Source organism: Macaca fascicularis, chromosome 17 (genome assembly GCF_037993035.2).
Source record: "Macaca fascicularis isolate 582-1 chromosome 17, T2T-MFA8v1.1".
Lineage (NCBI taxonomy): Eukaryota > Metazoa > Chordata > Mammalia > Primates > Cercopithecidae > Macaca > Macaca fascicularis.
In genome coordinates, this window is record NC_088391.1 from 90,670,012 (window position 1) to 90,689,545 (window position 19,534).

At 41.5% G+C, this 19,534-nt stretch overlaps 1 protein-coding gene and 2 pseudogenes across 15 annotated transcripts in view; 1 reads left to right on the forward strand and 2 right to left on the reverse strand.

Annotated features, from left to right (window-relative positions):
• Positions 1–19,534, forward strand: part of CLYBL (citramalyl-CoA lyase) — a 280,497-nt gene that overhangs the window by 163,466 nt on the left and 97,497 nt on the right. For all 15 annotated transcript variants that reach the window (XM_074021334.1, XM_045377322.3, XM_015439472.4 and 12 more), the window contains one exon: positions 37–223. Coding sequence is in view for 10 of the 15 variants with exons in the window: in XM_045377322.3 (XP_045233257.1) it covers positions 37–223 (187 nt within the window). In the remaining 5 variants the exon portion in view is untranslated. The remainder of the gene's footprint in view (positions 1–36; positions 224–19,534) is intronic.
• LOC123569902 (small nucleolar RNA SNORA25) lies at positions 9,726–9,846 on the reverse strand (annotated as a pseudogene).
• LOC123569920 (small nucleolar RNA U13) lies at positions 9,917–10,003 on the reverse strand (annotated as a pseudogene).

A 19,534-nucleotide genomic window follows, 5' to 3' on the forward strand; every position in this document is an offset into this window, starting at 1 on the left:
CTCATTGTGGGCTAACCCTAATCATGTGTCTTGCAGGAAAGCGTCTCTAGCAGCTGATGTCCCCAGACTTGGATATAGTTCTTCATCCAGTCACAAGTACATCCCCCGGAGGGCAGTGCTTTATGTACCTGGAAATGATGAAAAGAAAATAAAGAAGATCCCATCCCTGAATGTAGATTGTGCAGTGCTCGACTGTGAGGATGGTGTGGCTGCAAACAAAAAGGTAATGGCATGATTTTAGTATGAGAAAAAGAAAGGGATTGAAATTTGCTTCTCTTCCGAATAGTGACATTGCCCACAATTTGGAAAGATTCTACCGTACTCATCTTTTGTTGATTATTAACAATTCTTTGGCCTACTTTTATATAGGTTCTAAATGTGTATCTCTTTTCTCTGAGAGAAAGGAAGAATCCCACCAAAATGTATTTTAAAATCATGACCTTCAGTATATGAGACTGTGTGTATGTATAGATAAAAAGATAGACAATCAATTTTGGCCATGATATTTGCTGGTCTAAGTAAATGAGTGACATCAGGGGTCCCCAATCCTCAGGCCATGGACCAGTACAGGCCACAGTACAGGCCTGTTAGGGACTGGGCCAGACCCCAGGAGATGAGCCGTGGGTGAACAAGCGTTATGGCCTAAGCTCTGCCTCCTGTCAGATCAGCAGTGGCATTAGATTCTCAAGGAGCGCGACCCTGTTGTGAACTGCGCATGTGAAGGATCTAGGTTGCACGCTTCTTATAAGAATCTAACTAATGCCTGATGATCTGAGGTGGAACAGTTTCATCCGAAACCATTGCACCGCCCCACCTCCCATGGAATAATTACCTTCCACAAAACAGGTGTCTGGTGCCAGAAAGGTTGGGGACCACTGAATTAGATAATTCTAAAATTGTGGTGTCAGATTTTCAGACTGATAAAATGCAACTAGGAAGTTATTTCTTCTTACCACCAGGTATACTGAGTAGTGGTCTTCTCTCTTCTGGGATATGTATCAAGAGAATAAAACATAGCTTTTCATGGATAAATCACCATTTTCTCCACTTAATTGACGGGAAATGACACCTAGAACCTTAGTGGTTGTCTGTAGCTTCTGGCTTATTTCCTTATGGCCTGACTGAAGAGATGAGCCTTAGAAAATACACGATTCGTAGGCCAGATGAGGTGGCTCATGCCTGTAATCCCAGCACTTCGGGAGGCCAAGATAGGAGCATCACTTGAGCTCAGGAGTTTGAGACCAGTCTGGGCAACATAGCAAAACCCCGTTTCTACCAAAAAGAAAAGAAAAAAATTAGCCAGGTGTGGTGGCGTGTACCCGTAGTCCCAGCTACTCAGGAGGCTGAGGTGGTAGAATCACTTCAGCCCAAGAGTTTGAGGCTGCAGTGAACCATGATCATGCTACTGCACTCCAGCTGGGGCAACAGAGTGAGACCCTGTCTCCAAAAAAGTTTTAAAAAACCAAAATAACCAATTTGTAAATAGGTACAAAAGTCTCTTACTGCTTGATTGTATAGTAGTTGCTTTTTATTTTGTTTTGCTCAACTTTGTTTTCTATGTTTTTCTAATGAACATGGATTCATTCAGTAATTCGTTGAGATATATAAATCATTATAACAATAACTTACATTTGCTTGGAACTTTTAACGTTAAAAACATGAGTTCGCTTGACCTTTATCTATCCAGGCCCCAGACAATGAGGTTGGATTGGGAATGGGTCGTGGGAGGGGGGATGAGGGAGCTGGCTCTCTGCATTTATGCCTACTTGAAAGTTTCTCGCCCCAGGTGACCTGAAACAACGTGGCTGAACTATACAATTTTCTGGATTAATTGCTTTTTCTGGAGTTTCCAGCAAATATTTGCCTTAATTTTAAAGAAAAAATTTTATTTCCAGTATCTTCCTAATGGTCAAACTAAGGCTTTCTAAGTATTTGGAAAAGGATTAGAATGAGCCTGTGGAATCTAAAATGTCTACTCAACATCTTTGGCATGTGCCAAGGAAAATACTATTAATCTTTCTCCCAGAGATTAAAGTAAATAGGCCTTTTTCTGAAGGCTATAATGTGATTTCAGTATGCTCCTTCCTATACCTCATGTAGTGCACTCCAAGATTAGATGCTAAATTGTAATTCCAGTTCTGTGTGACCCAGGGCAATTCACTTTACTTCTTTGCCTTAATTTCTTATCTATACTGTAGGGATGACAATATCTTCTTTTGTCAGGACAGGGTTTATTATGAGAAAAAAGTTGATAAAGTACCTGGGAGTAGCTTGATTTCCTATAGGAAATAGATTAGATAAATCCTGTAGTAATCACGATTAGAGGGGAATTTATTTTAGCATTGTAGCACAGTGAGCCATTAGGTGCCCTGATAAACTTCTAATTATAGTTCTTCACAAATCTTGAGGCTGTCCTCCAATACCCACCTGAGAATGTTTTCTGCCACTCAAATGAGTTGGAAATAGAGTCTGTTTCTGCTTTACATTTCCTTATTGTTTATCTGGGTTCCAAAGCCATCCTTATCTCCATAGTAGTAGCAGCTGTGCTACCACTTAGGAGAAACGTGAGGAGGAGCAGGGAAAGAAGAGTTGATGATGGGCAAGCAGTGCCCGCCATCTTGAAGTACGTATGTCCACATAGTGTCTTTATTAGGACATTTTCATTCTTCTAATGCAGCTGGACATTGCAATGTGCTAGACACACTGTTTTAGGCATACTAAGCTTAGAGGCAGCTAAAAGGTCATTAAAAAATTTTTTTTTGGTCGTTCTGTTGCCCAGGCTGGGGTGCAGTGGTATCATCATAGCTCTTGCAGCCTCCAACTCCTAGGCTCAAGCAGTCCTCCCACTTCAGCTTCCTGAGCAGCTGGGACTATAGGCACCCACCACCATACCCAGCTAATTGTTTTATTTTTGTAGAGATAGGATCTTGCTGTGTTGCCCAGGCTGGTCTTGAACTCCTGGACTCAAGTGATCCTCATGCCTCGGCCTCCCAAAGTGCTGGGATTACAGGCATAAGCCATGATGCCCGGCCAAAATTCTCTTTTTTATCCATAGAAACTTCTGGAAAGCCAAGCTGGTCTTTGTTTAAAATAATAATATCCCGGGCATGGTGGCTCACGCCTGTAATCCCAGCACTTTGGGAGGCCAAGGCAGGCGGATCACAAGGTCAGGAGATCGAGACCATCCTGGCCAACATGATGAGACCCCTTCTCTATTAAAAATACAAAAAATTAGCCGGGCATGGTGGCGGGCGCCTGTAGTCCCAGCTACTCAGGAGGCTGAGGCAGAAGAATGGCGGGAACCCGGGAGGCAGAGCTTGCAGTGAGCCGAGATCACACCACTGCACTCCAGCCTGGGTGACAGAGTGAGACTCTGTCTCAAAATAATAATAATAATAATAATCTTGGCCGGGTGCAGTGGCTCACATCAGTATTCCAGCACTCTGGGAGGTCGAGGCAGGTGGATCACTTGAGGCCAGGAGTTCAAGACCAGCCTGGGCAACATGGCAAAACTTCATCTCTACTAAAAATACAAAAAATCAGCCGGGTGTGGTGGCCCACACCTGTAATCCCAGCTACTCAGGAAGCTGAGGCATAAGAATCGCTTGAAGCTGGGAGGTGGAAGTTGTAGTGAGCTGAGATTGCCCCACTGCACTCCAGCCTGGGCGACAGAGCAGGACTCTGTCTCAAAAAAAAAAAAAAAAAAAAAAAAAGTTATTTTTTTCTTACAATCTCTATCTAGGACTTAATTTTATCTCACATATTTCATATCATAGCCCTAGCCTGTCAAGGTCTTTTTGGATTTTGATTTCATTATCCAACATTTACATCATCTGAGAATTTGGCGTGCACATCATATGAAAATTTAACAAGTTTCTGGGAAATCTTGAAGAGGTTGGGGCCAAGTGCTGCCCAAGCATGCCACGAAAGACTTCTTTTCCAGTTTATTGAACAGAGATGTACATAGTGCTGACGAAATGCTGGGTGCTGTAATTTACATGACAAGCCAATGAGATGCTATGAGTACATTCCTTTTACAAGTAAGGAAACTGAGGCACAGAGCTATCCAGTTCATGAATTTATTTATTTTTTCACAGATGGAGTTTTGCTCTTGTTGCCCAGGCTGGAGTGCAGTGGCTCGATCTCGGCTCACTCACTGCAATCTCCGCCTCCTGGGTTCAAGTGATTCTTCTGCCTCAGCCTCCCGAGTAGCTGGGATTACAGGCATGCGCCACCATGGCTGGCTAATTTTGTATTTTTAGGAGAGATAGGGTTTCACCATGTTGGCCAGACTAGTTTCCAACTCCTGACCTCAGGTGATCTGCCCACCTCGGCCTCCCAAAGTACTGGGATTACAGGCATGAGCCACCGCACCTGGCCGAGAATTTTCTATGTTACAAGTACTGTATTACATATATTGTTATTTACACACCTTATCTCATTTACATATGTTATCTTATTCAATCCTTATAGCAATGTTATGAAATATGTACAAGGTCACATTGCCATTAAATAGCAGAACCAAGATTTGAATTTCCTGGAATTTTTGCCAGGAATCAGCCTCCAACTCACCTGCTCGTGTATGTCCTAATCCACCTTTTTCGTCTTTCTTGGAAAGCGAGTGCCTTGGCTTCTTTTTATCTTTTGTCAGCTTCCTGTTCTCCATGATCTCTCAAAGGTAACTGACAGGAGCTCTGTGTTCCCACCTGCAGACTCTTTCAGTGTCCTGGGATTGGGAATGTCATCCATTTAGACCTGGAGCTTCAATTCACTGGAAAGTCCAGATCAGCCTGAAACTTCTCAAATATCTCATATTCCCTTTTCTTTCTTGAAGTCACCTCTTAATCATGTTTCTTATTTGAATATTATTCTCTTGAGGGAGGACATAGAGACCATTTTTAGTGAGTTTATTTCTCAGTAAGAAGAAATCCATATTAAAACTCTTAATTTCAGATTATCTAGTTAGAGTCTGGCTAAACTGAACCATTATTGCCTAATTCAGCTTTCTTGGCATTATTGAAACGTAGTCACTTCATTTTATATCTCATTTTTTTTTATTAATAGACTAATTCCATATTTCATTTGATTGACTCTGTGAAGTATGGGCTTATAATGAAAACAATAGGAGTTTCCACAAAGCAGTTTATAAGTATATAATACCTTCCAGCAGGCTCTAATCCTGTCCTGCTAATCCAATTTGTATTTAAGTAGCTCCTTCATGTCAAGGATGGCACTACCAGCTCACCTTCCCAAGCACGGATGATAAGACTGCCTCCACTCCCTCTTATCTCCTCCTTTTCATTGTTAAATGTATGAGGAGGTGTGGGGCTGTCTAAGCCACTGCTTGCTGGGCCGCAGTAAAATATGCCAAGTAATGCATCGATTTCTGATGTAACTCCATGACACTGGGTGAGGCCAAGAAAGTAGGTGCCGAGGAGGAAGAGGCATGATTCCACGGCTGCCATTTCAGTTGAATAAATATTTAGGCAGTTCTTTAAATTTATTTAAACAATTCTTTAAATAAATACTTTAAATACTTAAATTTAAATACCTAATCAATACTTAAATAAATACTGAGTACTTACTCCACTAGTTGCCATGTCAGGCGGGAGGGACACAAAAATGGTGGCAGATCCCCAACCTGGAGGAGACACAAGCTGGTGGTGAGAGTGGCAAAAAGTAAATAGCTATGATCCAGAAAAATAGGTCTATGAGAACATATTCCTTTTTTAATCATTTAGGTCTGAGTGAGTTTTTTTTGTTTTTGTTTTTTTGGGAAGAGGTCTCACTGTTGTCACTTGGGCTGGAGTGCAATGGTATGATCTTGGCTCACTGCAACCTCCGCCTCCCGGGCTCCTGCAATTCTGGAACTCAGAATTCTGCCTCAGCCTCCCGAGTAACTGGGACTACAGGTGCCCGCCACCACACCCGGCTCATTTTTGTATTTTTATAGAAACGGGGTTTCACCATGTTGACCAGGCTGGTCTTGAACTCCTGACCTCAGGTGATCCTGCCTCGGCCTCCCAAAGTGCAGGGATTACCGGCGTGAGCCACCATGCCTGGCCAGTTCTGAGTGTTTTTAAATTGCCATTTGGTCTCTTGCTTGAAATATAACATACAAAAGACTGCTTCCCAAAGTCTATGATGAAGAACCAGTTTGGTTATCCAGCCCATTGTGGATTGATACTTTTGTAAAATACAATACAAATGAATTGCTATAAAAATTAAATGCTGGTTGGGTGACAGCAATGTCAGGTGCTACAGAAGTTTCTAAACTGTTACTCTCCAAGGTTGTGCTTAATCATAGTGGCATGGTAAGATTTCAAGGACCAAGAGTGGGCCAGAACCATACCTTGAGTATACCAAGATATGGTTTTAAATTTCCGAGTGTATGAGAGTTTTTTGGTTTTTGTTTTTTTCAATTTATCTTTTTGTTGCTGAGGTCTAGCATAGTGGCATGGTGGTTAGAGAAATGTGATGTGAATGATGATGATTCTTTGAGATTTGTCGTTCTGCTTAATGACCAAATACATTAGCCATCATTTGTAACTCTTCCATGTGCTAAAGAAGAAAGTGTATTTTCTATTTACTAGATGCAGAGTTCTATGTATTTTCTATCAGACCAAGCTTGTTAATTATGTTATTCAAACATACAAATGTTTACTGACTTTTTTCTGCTTGATATGTCAATAATTGAGAGAGGCTAGTTGAAATCTATGCTCCGACAGAAAATTTGCCAATGTATTTAGGTATATACACATTTAGAATTACTACATATTCCTGGCATATTGATTCATCTGTTTCTATGTACTGACCATCTTTATCCCTTATAATGCATTTTACTTTAAAGTGATCTGATCGTAATACAGCAACATCAACTTTCTTTAGGTTGGCATTTGCTCAGTGTATCATTTTCATTCTTTTGCTTTCAAATTATCCATGTCTTTGTATTTTAATTATGTCTCCTATTTAAAAAAAATTTCTATATCCATGTTGACAATTTCTGTTTTTTTTTTTTTTTTTTTTTTTTTGAGACAGAGTCTGACTCACCCAGACTGGAGTGCAGTGGTGTGATCTTGGCTCACTGCAAGCTCTGCCTCGCAGGTTCACGCCATTCTCCTGCCTCAGCCTCCCGAGTAGCTGAGACTATAGGCGCCTGCCACCGTGCCTGGCTATTTTTTTTTTTTTTTTTTTTTTTTTTTGAGACATAGTCTCGCTATGTTGCACAGGCTGTAGTGCAATGGTGTGATCTTGGCTCACTGCAACCTCTGCCTCCCAGGTTTAAGCGATTCTCCTGCCTCAGCCTCCCAAGTAGCTGGGAATACAAGTGCCTGCCACCACACCCAGCTCAATTTTGTATTATTAGTAGAGACAGGGTTTCACCATGTTGGTCAGGCTGCTCTCAAACTCCTGACCTCAGGCGATCCACCTGCCTTGGCCTCCCAAAGTGCTGGGATTACAGGCGTGAGCCACTGCACCCGGCTAATCCATTGAATTTTAATGTAATTACTGATGAGTTTAAATTTAATTATATATTTTATAATGTTTTCCCACCTGTTTCATGTTTCTTTTTTTATCTTTCCTTTTATATATATATATATATATATATATATATATATATATATATATATATATATATTTTATTTTTTATTTTTTGAGACTGAGTTTTGGTCTTGTTGCTTATTGCCCCGGCTGGAGTGCAGTGGCACGATCTGTGCTCACTGTAACCTCCACCCCCTGGGTTCAAGCAGTTCTCCTGCCTCAGCTCCTGAGTAGCTGTGATTACAGGTGCCTGTCACCATGCCCAGCTAATTTTTTATATTTTTAGTAGAGATGGGGGTTTCATCATGTTGGCCAGGCTGGTCTTGAACTCCTAACCTCGGGTGATCCACCCACCTTGGCCTCCCAAAGTGCAGGGATTACAGGCGTGATCTACTGTGCCCCGCCGGTTTGTTTATTTTCTTAGTCCATTCTTTCCTCTCTTGGTTTATAAGTTAGGACCGTGTTTGTAATTTGTATTGGTTTGTCTTGAAATTTTACTAAGCACACTTAACAAAGCCTAAAATTAATCCATCTTTCTTCTGGACAGCTCGAGAATCTTGGAAAACTTTAAATCCAGTTATTTCTCTTGCACTATATGCGTTATTTTTGCTCAATATTTTAGTTATCTCTCTTTAATCCCATACATTTTATATTATTGCTATCTACAGTATTTCTTTATATTATCTTACATATTTTCCCACTTTTTTTTGCTTATCATTCCTTTTTGCATCTCAGATCTTCTTCCTGGGGTGAGCTTTCTTTCTCTTGAGATGCATCTTTCAGAATTTCCCTATAGTGAAAGTTGGTTGATCATAAAGTTTCCATTTTTGTTTTTTTTTTTGAAAATGTCTTTATGACCCGGGTGTGGTGGCTCACACCTGTAATCCCCGTACTTTGGGAGGTCAAGGCAGGCAGATCACCTGAGGTCAGGAGTTTGAGATCAGCCTGGCCAACATGGTGAAACCTTATTTGTACTGAAAATGCAAACATTAGCTGGGCGTGGTGGTGCACACCTGTAGTCCCACCCTCAGGAGGCTAAGGCAGGAGATTTGCTTGAACCTGAGAGGCAGAGGTTGCTGTGAGCCAAGATCATACCATTGCACTCCAGCCTGTGCGACAGAGTGAGGCTCTCTCAGGGAAAAAAAAAAAGTTTGTGTAATCAAAAATTTTTCAAAGGATGGGTACCTTGTTTTGGAACAGTTGACCATGTTCTCTAGAGTGCCATCCTACCGTAAACATGGATACATTTCAACAAAAGTCCTTTTTTTTTTTTCTTTGGCATACTGAAGTTTTACTAAAATGTGACTAGGTGTGGATTTATTACTCTTTTTCTCCCTTACATTTTTACTTCCTTTTGCTTGGTATTAGTTGTGTTTCCTATATTTGTAGATTCATGTCTTTTATCCATTTTGTAAAATTTCCATTAGTACATCACATATGGCCTCTGTTTCTCCTTTCTGTTCTTTCCTTCAGAGATGCTGAGTACACGTAGTTGGAAACTTCATTCTATCCTTCTCTCTTAATATCTTCTCATATTTTCTCCTTGTTTCTCTGTGTTACATTCTCAGTTAGTTCTTCATGTTTAATTTCCAGTTTTCTAATTCTCTCTTCAATTGTGTCTAATTCATTTAACCCTTCCTTTGAGGTTTTGTTTGTTTGTTTTGGTTTTTTTTTTTTTTTTTTTTTGAGACAAAGTCTTGCTCTGTGGCCCTGGCTGGAGTGCAGTAGCATGATCTCAGCTCACTGCAACCTCCGCCTCCTGGGTTCAAGCAATTCTGCTTCAGCCTCCCAAGTAGCTGGGATTACAAGCATGCACCACCACGCCCAGCTAATTTTTGTATTTTTAGTAGAGATAGAGTTTCACTGTGTTGGCCAGGCTGGTCTCAAACTCCTGAGCTCAGGTGATCCGCTTGCCTCGGCCTCCCAAAGTAGTGGAATTTCCAGTGTGAGCCACCATGCCTGGGCCATCCTCTGAGTTTTTTATTTTAATTATTATATTTGTCATATCTGGAAGTTCTGTTTGGTTCTTCAACATATCTGCTTGGTATATTGAGAATCTGATAAATTCAGTACTTTGGGGTGTAAATAATTTTTTATCTAAGGAAGAGAAACTTTGGTTAAACTTATTTACTTTCCCACATCAACAATCATGGATTATTATGTCATGATTATGAGTGGCAAAGTCTTATATTGCCTCAATAACATTATTGAGTGCTATGGCATTCTATAGAGAACTTCAATCTTTGGTCATAGCATTAAGAGCTCTTGGTTTCATAGCCTCATGAACCCTCTTTGAAATAACCTATCTAAATCATTTTTTGTTGTTTCTGCTGACTCTTATTTATGGCATGAACTCATATGTATATTTTATTCACATCAGATTGGTAACGTGCCAACATTGCAACAAGATTTGAAGGAGGTACATCTCACACAATAGCATGCTTATGAACCACAAAAGGATCATGAACCCATATTCACTGGAATTAATTCAAACAATTCTTAGATCCCAAGAGCTTAAAGTGAGAAGGTTTTCCTCCAAAGAGAATTTGTGTTTATACCTACTGAGAGTCAAAGATATTACTAATGTGGGAGTCTCAATTTATTCTCCCTAACCTTGCAGTGGTCTCAAGGCTTAGTATTCTGATACTAGGTCTGATATAGGTATTTGATTCCCCATGTCCTTATTTTTCTTTCACAAATTAGAATTCAACTTATTGCTTTTTGTTATTCCTCTGCTTCTGGAAAATTCTCTCTCTCTCTTTTTTTTTTTTTTTTTTTGAGATGGACTCTCACTTTGTTGCTCAGCCTGGAGTGCAGTGGCTCAATCTTGGCTCACTGCAGCCTCCACCTTCCAGGTTCAAGCAATTCTCGTGCCTCAGCCTCCTGAGTAGCTGGGATTATAGGCGCCCACCACTAGGCCCAGCTAATTCTTGTATGTTTAGTAGAGAGAGGGTTTCACCACGTTGGCCAGGCTGGTCTCGAACTCCTGACCTCAGGTGATCTGCCCGCCTTGGCCTCCCAAAGTGCTGGGATTGTAGGCATGGGCCACCTTGCCTAGCTGAAAATTCTCTTACAGTCTACTGAGCCCAAAAATGCATTAAAAAGTACTTTTGTTGAAATATATCTATTTTTACAGTAGGATAGCACTTCAGAGAACATGGTCAACCATTCCAAAACAAGGTACCCATCCTTTGAAATTTTTTTTTTTTTTTTCTGAGACGGAGTCTTACTCTGTTGCCCAGGCGGGAGTGCAATGGCACGATCTCCACTCACTGCAACCTCTGCCTCTCTGGTTCAAGTGATTCTCCTGCCTCAGCCTCCTGAGTAGCTGGGACTGCAGGTGTGCACCTCCACCACACCTGGCTGACTTTTGTATATTTAGTAAAGATGAGGTTTCACCATGTTGGCTAGGCTGATCTCAAACTCCTGACCTCAAGTGATCTGCCCACGTTGGTCTCCCGAAGAGCTGGGATTACAGACATGAGCCACCCCGCCTGGCCTTTTTTTTTTTTTTTTTTTTTTTTTTTTAAAGACAGGGTCTTGCTGTGTCACCCAGACTGGAATGCAGTTGTTCAGTCATTGCTCACTGCAGCCTCAACCTCCCAGGTTTAAACAATCCTCCCACTTTTGCCTGTTGAGTAGCTGAGACTACAGGTGTGTGCCACCGTGCCTGGCTAATTTTTTTATTTTTATTTTGTAGAGATGGGGGTCTCTCTATGTTGCCCCAAGCATGGTTATAAACTTTAAAACAATTAGTCTAAAATTCATTCTTACACATTATTTAAAAAGCCAAATAGTTATAAAGCAACCCCCAACCATTATTCAGTTTCCCCCTCCCCAGAGACAATCCTTTTTACCTGTTCTAGCTTATTGGTATGCCATTTTCTTCAGTATTTCTAAATAATACATTTCTTTTCTTTTCTTTTTTTTTTTTTTTTTGAGATGGAGTCTTGCTCTGTCACCCAGGCTGTAGTGCAGTGGCACAATCTCTGCTCACTGCAACTTCTGCCTCTCAGGTTCAAGCAGTTCTTTGCCTCAGCCTCCCCAGTAGCTGGGATTACAGGAGCCCAGCACTACGCCCAGCTAATTTTTTTTTGTATTTTTAGTAGAGACGGGGTTTCACCATCTTGGCCAGGCTGGTCTTGAACTCCTGACCTTGTGATCCACCCACCTTGGCCTTCCAAAGTGCTGGGATTACAAGTGTGAGCCACTGCGATTGGCGATAATACATTTCTTAAATTATTTCTTTTCTATTTCAGGCAATTATACATTTCTTAAATTATTTCTTTTTTATTTCAGGCATAATATATTGACTCCTCACTATGGAGAATGAGGATTTATCATTCCTCCCTCTCCCCTTTGTCTCTGCCACATGTGAACCTTGCCCATCCTCCAGTTGTCCCAATACCATTATATTGTAACTTTAGTAAGATTAATATTCAGTGTAAAAACTATTTAGAGCTGAACTATATAGTAATAAATGATTATCTTTCTATTTCTGCCTGACCTATTGTTTTCCACCGAGGTAGAGTTCATAATTGCCTTTTTTTTTTCTGGCTTAGTTTTCTATTAAGTTGTCACTAATTCAATACCCACTTCATGACTAATAGTCTGAATCTCCCCTTCGTATCTTCAGAAGCATCCAGTATTCTCTCAGTTCATATCTTAGAGAAGTCCCTCCCTGAACCCTCCAGTCCCTTGAAGTCTGGGCTGCTGGTCCTTCAGGCAGAGGCACAACTGGAATTGTGAACTCTCCCTTCCCCACCATTCTGGGGATTCCCTTCACCTTTCCCTTGTGGTCAGTGTCCTGTTTTCTACATCCTATGGCTTTTCATTTCTAGGTATGTTTCTATGTTTGGGTGAGGCATATCTGCCAGTGGCTCCGAGACATGACTTCCTTCTGAAGCATAGAAGCAACTTACATTCACATAATCTCATTTTTTTCTAGTTTGGCTTGTAAAGAGTAGAGATCTATTCGGAGTCTAAACCAAAGGAGTAACTCAGGATTGTGATTTGAGGAAGGCTTTTTCTTGGGAACGTAAGTTAATAAAGTCTAGGATGTCACTTGTGGGCAACTTAATTTGATACCAGCAGTCTGATTTAGTGGAAAGGGTAGAGGGCTTGGCAACAGAAAACTCATTTAAATTTCCCAGTTTTGACACTTGCTAGCCAGGGAATTTGAGTCCTGTAATCTCAGGAGCCTCTGTTTCTTTAATCTGTCCCGTGAGGTTGGTGATAATGAAACACACACCACCCACCACAGGGCCAGCTGTGAGGCTCAAACAGAAAAGCCTTTTGTAAACTCTCAAATGCTACATAAATAATCTCTCTCTTTTTTTTTTTAACCCAAAAAACGGTGGTGTCATTTTTAAAGAGATAAAGCTTAGAAAATTTAAGAGAGTGAGTAATTAGTATGTCCCTTAAGGTATCTCTTTAACATACAGGATCCTAATTCGATAGTCAGGAACTTTGGAGCCATATTGCTTTTGCCTGTGTCTGGATTCTGATAACATTTTGTCCTAACAGTGTGACCTTGGGGAAATTAATTCCACTTCTTTGTACCTCCATTTCCTCTTCTGTAAAATAACAGTAAGGACGGTAAGAGTAGTATTCCACCCCACAGAATTAGATTAAAGGGGCTGACATTTGTAAAGTGCTTAGAGCTGTGCCCAGCACATATAAGTGCTATGTGAGCATTTTATAAATCCATAAATAGCCATGGTCTTAACCGTGCTCCCAAACAAGGGTCTGAGAGCATCACTTCAAGTCTCTGATGATTGCTCAGAATGCCAAGACTTACCGGTATTGATTATTACCTTAGAGTCCTGACTCTCATAGGGTAATATATTGGGACAGATAGGTTTTCTCTCTAAATATCATGGAGTTTGCCAATTTTGCTGTTTTTTAACCTTCCCCCTCAACTATGGTAGACGAAGAAAAGACTCTAGTGCCAGAAAAATGCCACTTTTCCCCTTAGGCTTCTATATAGATTTCTTAACATGAGGGGCTGGAAACAGCCATCTAAGAAAGATCTTATGTATTTATTTTTTTCCCTCCAGAAGTCAGACAGAAAACTAAATCGTTTTCTTGACCTGCTAAACAATAGATTTTTACTTCGCATTATTGTACCAGATACTTGAGCAGTTCTCAGAAGAAAAGGAATAAGAAAAAGTCCAGAGAAAGCAGCACCATCTGGCTGAGGACAGTTCAGAGCAAGTGGGAGCTGGGCTGGAGGCTGGGCACTGAGCAAGACCCATGCACAGTGACCCTTCGCCACCGTGGGAAACCCAGGGATGGGAGGGCAGCCGCGGGTGGACTGGGATTGTCTGGGGAGAGCTGGCCACCCTCAGTAGAGGGGGCGAGGGAAGCACCTGGTTGAGTGGGGATCACAGCAGCCGCTCTCTTCTCAGCCACCTGCTCCATGTGGCAGAGTACTCGGGGCAGCCAGGAGGGCCGCCTTGTTGCAGCTGCCTTCCACCATGAAACACAAGAGGAAAGCAAATGCCTCCTAAGTGGCAGTCAGTGCTTCAGCAGCCCTTCCACCCTGCACCCCACCCCACGTCCCACCCCTGGAGTTTCTCAACTGGGCAGTACTCTTTGAATGCTTCTCCTGTCACCCATCCAGGGTATTAGGACGTGGGGTGGGATGCCTAAAAGAAAGCGAGTGGTTGTGGAGACGAGAACAACTGGAAGCCACATTGTAGAGAAAGCAGTGCGGCTATAAACCCCACAGTGAGCCACTTCCTAAGTGCCTCCTCCCCAAACAGAAGTTCCTGCAAGGCCTCCTGTAGTCACCTGTTAGACTGCAGAACCAGGGAGGCACTCCATTTGTCAGTGTGAGTTGCTCAGAAAGAAATACCCAATATCAATCAAAGTTGTTGGCTTATTATTACTCTTTATTATTACTTTGTTACTTTTTATTATTATTACTTTAATTGTCGTACAGATGGAGGGTCCTTTCCACCTGACCGTATATATTTTCTCTACTTTGTGCTCTCATTTACACTTCTTCTTGTGCACATGTACGTACATCTCACACACACACACACACACACACATACACACACAAGTACATAGACCTTAAAGCTTCATTTATGCTTACATACACATACCGTACACATACACAAATCCATTTGGCTAACTTTTAAATTCCTCAGTGCTGTCACTTTTGTTGAAATAAATTAGTAGAGTGGCTAGGTGTATACTCCCCACAGCGAGCCAGTGAACTAATGTGCAGGGAATGATTAAATGTATACAGGGGCATGGGGAGCCAACTCCTCTTCAATAGGGGTGTGAAATTAGGATGGGAAGGCTCCTCTCCCAGGTGCCTTGCCTTTATTAAAAGACTTAAGAGCTCGGGAGATGTCTTCAATAGGAATTAGGATATCTGAGTCTTTCTGGAATAGTGTGGAAAGCTGAACTGTGCTTAGGAACTCTGCAAGGTCTTTTTGATCCTTAAAGGTTCTGATATAAAAACCTATCCAGGTTTTTATAAAAGTAGTGAAGTGTTTTCAGTTTTTTATTAATCTCTTCATACCCTTAAATAACCTTTCCCCTTTTGAATAGTAATTGTTAAAAAATAAATAAAAAAACAACAAAAATTTTTTTCTCATTGTTTTATTTTTCAAACCAGGCATCCTCTTAATGCAAGGATTCAAATATCTCTATTAGGGTCATAATAGTCAGCAATTTCTATTTAATGAGCTCAGCAAAGTCCCTTTACAAAGAGATGCAGGCTTTAAATTGCCAGTTATTTCTTTTCCTGCAATTCCTAGGAATCCAATTAAGTAAGACTGAGTATGATCTATAATGTGATATATCTGTCTACAGAAAGCCCAGGCCTAGGCAATAAAACAGATCTTTGAGCTCCAGCTCAAAATTAAGATTAAAAGAAAAAAGAAAAGAAAGAAAGAAAACACAGCTTAAATGATTCAAAGCTTTATAAATGTGGAAACTGTATCCATTTCCTCTAATGTGAAGTAAGAAATAGCTTGGAGACTATACTGAAAATCATTAAAGTTACTTATTCCAAATATAGCTACTAATTAAAATCTCTCCTTTGGACCAGGACCACAGGTGGTCTTTACAATATAAATTCAAGAGGTTTTAGTTTGCTAAATCTGTGACTAAAGAATCAAATGTGTGGCCAGGCGCTGTGGCTCATGCCTGTAATCCCAGCATTTTGGGAGGCCGAGGCAGGCAGATCACCTGAGGTCAGGAGTTCGAGATCAGTCTGACCCACATGACGAAACCGTCTCTATTAAAAATACAAAAATTAGATGGGCGTGGTAGCACACGCCTGTAATCCCAGCTTCTCAGGGGGCTGAGGCAGGAGGATCACTTGAACCCAGGAGGTGGAGGTTGCAGTGAGTCGAGATTGCCCTGCTGCACTCCAGCCTGGGTGACAATAGCAAGACTCCATCTCAAAATAAAAAAGATTCAAGTATATATAACCACTGCCAAAATAAAGAGGAGATAGTATGAAATCATGCAGAGAACATGCTTTATATCAAAACATAGTATTTTTTTCAGGTTTTAAAAATTTCATTGGCCACAATTTATAACAAAGTATTAAATACCATATTTTCATTTATTATTATTATTATTATTTTAGATGGAATTGTGTGCTGTCACCCAGGCTAGAGTGCAGTGGTGCTGTCTTGGCTCACCACAACCTCCGCCTTCTGAGTTCAACCAATTCTCATGCCTCAGCCTCCCGAGTAGTTGGGATTACAGGCATGTGCCACCACGCCTGGCTAATTTTTGTATTTTTGGTAGAGACAGGATTTCACCATGTTGGCCACGCTGAGCTAGAACTCGTGACCTCAGGTGATCCATCCATCTTGGCCTCCCAAAGTGCTGGGATTATAGGTGTGAGCCACCGCACCCAGGCTAAATACTATGTTTTTAATAATAAATCAGTGGGTGTATTTTAAGTCATAATTTAATATTCTGATTTAGAGACAGAGTTCAGCAATAATATCGTACTTTTGCCATGTAGTTTTAAATACATCAAAGCTTCTCAGGATGCTGGTAGCGGTGGTTTAAATCTTATTCCGTACCAGCTTTGCAGGCCACATGGTGTTTTGCTGATAAAAGAGGAGGAAAGTGTGGCTCGTGAGGAGCAAATGTCAAGTCAGGAATTAACTCAAGACACAGCCTGCCTTTCTACTAAAAATATGCTATTTCAAATATGTTTTTGCAGTTTCCTCCATGTAATGTAGTTGTGTTAGCCATTTATTGGTCAGAAATTAACCTCTAAAAGTTAACAGTTGGGCCCTGAATTCTCAGCCAAGTCTAGTCTAAGAAGCAGCATATTCTTGAACAAGTTATTGATTAACTCCAGATAATTAAACCAAAAAGACTTTTCTAGGGCCAGGGATAGTGGCTCATGCCTGTAATTCTAGCACTCTGGGGGGCTGAGGAGGGAGGATCACTTGAGGCCAGGAGTTCAAGATCAGCCTGGCAAGATAGTGAGACCCTACCTCTACAAAAAAAAAAAAAAAAAAAAAAAAAAAATTACCCAGGCAAGGTGGCATGCGCTTGTGGTCCCAGTTGCTCAGGAGTCTGAGATGGGAGGATTGTTTGAGCCCAGGATGTTGAGACTGCAGTAGGCCATGATCATGCCATTGCACTCCAGCCTGGGTGACAGAGTAAGAACCTGTCTCAAAAACACAAAAAACAAAAACTCTCCCTAGACATCTGTCAGAAGAGCTCAAAAGCCTAGAGAGAAAGATGAGCCAGGGAACTGGCCGGAGATAAAAGGCCAGCTTTGTCTTTGGTTTCCCAAAGACTATTCAAGAATTGGGGGGTGAATTCTTGGAGCCTCCTGGGGTAGAAGAAGGAAACTAGGGTTGAACACCAATAGGCATTCTGCCGAGCATTTCATCTAAGCCCCCTTCCATTTTGCAGGGGAAGGCTGATAACCTGGCCCAGCTGGTGCAGGTCTGCAGGGCATGGGGTAGGATGGAATGTTGTCAAGAGCTTCTTTCCTAGAGCTGTGGATGGATAGGCACATAGGGGAAAGCAAAGTAGAGAGGGCCAATAAATGGAAAAAAACCGTTCTACATAGTCAGAGCAACGGGAGCCTGAAGTGGGTATGAGAGCCCAAATTTGCGGTCAAGACATAAGAGGATGAGGGAGAACAGATCTAGGAACTTCCACTGGTCAGGGCCACGATGGCTCCCTGTGCTGGCAGCCATGATTGGGCTGCTTCACTGGAGACATGCTGCATACATCAGCCTTCAACTTTGAGGGCCACAGGTGGGGAGGGCACTAACACATCTCCTTCCTGCGTTTGGCTGGAGGACAGTGGCCTCCTTGAATTTCGGCCCATTCCTAAACCGAAGGCAGTTCCCCACAGTAGTTCCTTCCTGCCTCTCCCCTTCCTAAGAGGGCCGGCCGTGGCGCTGACCGTGGTGCTGAAGGTGATCTGAGATTGATTTCAGAGATTTAGGGAGTACTTCCTGTGTGCTAGCACTATTTCTAAGTGCTCTACATGGGTTAACTCATTTCATGTTCATATCAACTCTGTGAGAGAGGTGCTATTATTGTCCCCATTGACAGATAAGGAAAGTGGAATACAGAGAGGTTAACAAACTTGCCCAAAGTCACACAGCTAATAAGCGAGGAAGCCAGGCAGTCCATATCCCAGAGCAGCACTTTTGATCACCACATTTGCTAATGAAGGTTATTGACAGAGCCACACAAAACCTGCTGGATTTTCACTTGTCCAATATCATCCTAGCAGAAGTGAGCCAAGGTTCCCCATCTCAAATTGCCAGGCAAGTTGCTGTAGGGTGGCATCTTGGAGAGTCAGACACAGTGTAGACTGGTTGGGTACAAGCAAAAGTGGGCAGCCCACCTACTCCATCTGGACAGCCACCACACCCTAATGTAATGACTTGTTTCATACCTGCTTCCCTGGTAGGCTCTTGGCTTTGTGAAGAGGGTGCCATCGTATCTCCCATTGCTTACCAGGGTGCCCAAGACATAGTCATAGTAGGTATTCAGCAAATATTTTATGAATAAATGGGTTACATGTGATCAGTATATGGTAGCTGTTATTAATTTGCTATTATTTCAACATTGATAGAAGTACCATGTTGTAGAAATTATAGTCCCTTTTTATTTTATATTTGTCATGCCCCACTTTGAGAGTTACATAGAGTTCAGAGTGCATCTTAGTCTCATAGAGATGCATGTGTGGAGACAGAAACGAAAGAACTGAATTCATGAGTTGAGCGATTTGAATGCCTAAATACCTGTATGACTGAATTTTTGTTATATGTTAGATTTGGGATCTTACACTATATTTAAGATTTAAGATCTTGTAGTATCTCAGGAAGGTAGTTCCACTGATATGAAAATAACTGAACTGTCTCTTTTAGAGGAAGTATAAGCATTCCATGTTAACAGAACTTGCCGTGGCAGTTAGAAAATATTACAGTCAAATTTCTGGTTTTGGAGCTGAGTTTATTGCCTGTTTGTTGTTTGATCTTATTCAAATCATGTTTTTGTTGTGTTGTGTTAATATATATAAGATTTCTATGTCTGCCCTGTTAGCTGTTTTCGTGTGTGTGTGTGTGTGTGTGTGTGTTTAAACAACACTCCACAGCTGAGCTCTTGGAGGACCAGGCCTATTTTGACAGCTCCCCTTAGTCCGTGTATCACCAAGCTCGTTCTCTGCCAATATGTTTCACGTGATTTTGTGGACATGTGTAGCACGCCTGTGCAACTTGCAAACACCCATACATTATTACAATAATAATTGGGTTTTGATGCAACTGGAACTCAGTACTACCAAGCTGCCAGCATTTCCTTTTGGCTACCAGTACTAGGCAGGAAAATTATAGTCTAACTGTCTTCCTGTTTATTGATAAACAAAGTGGCCAGCCCAGCAATGGAGCCTGATTAGCAGTTTGCACCCTTTGTGAAAGGATAAACAGAACCCTACTGTTTTCTGTGTTTGACTGCAATTTGCATCTTTAAA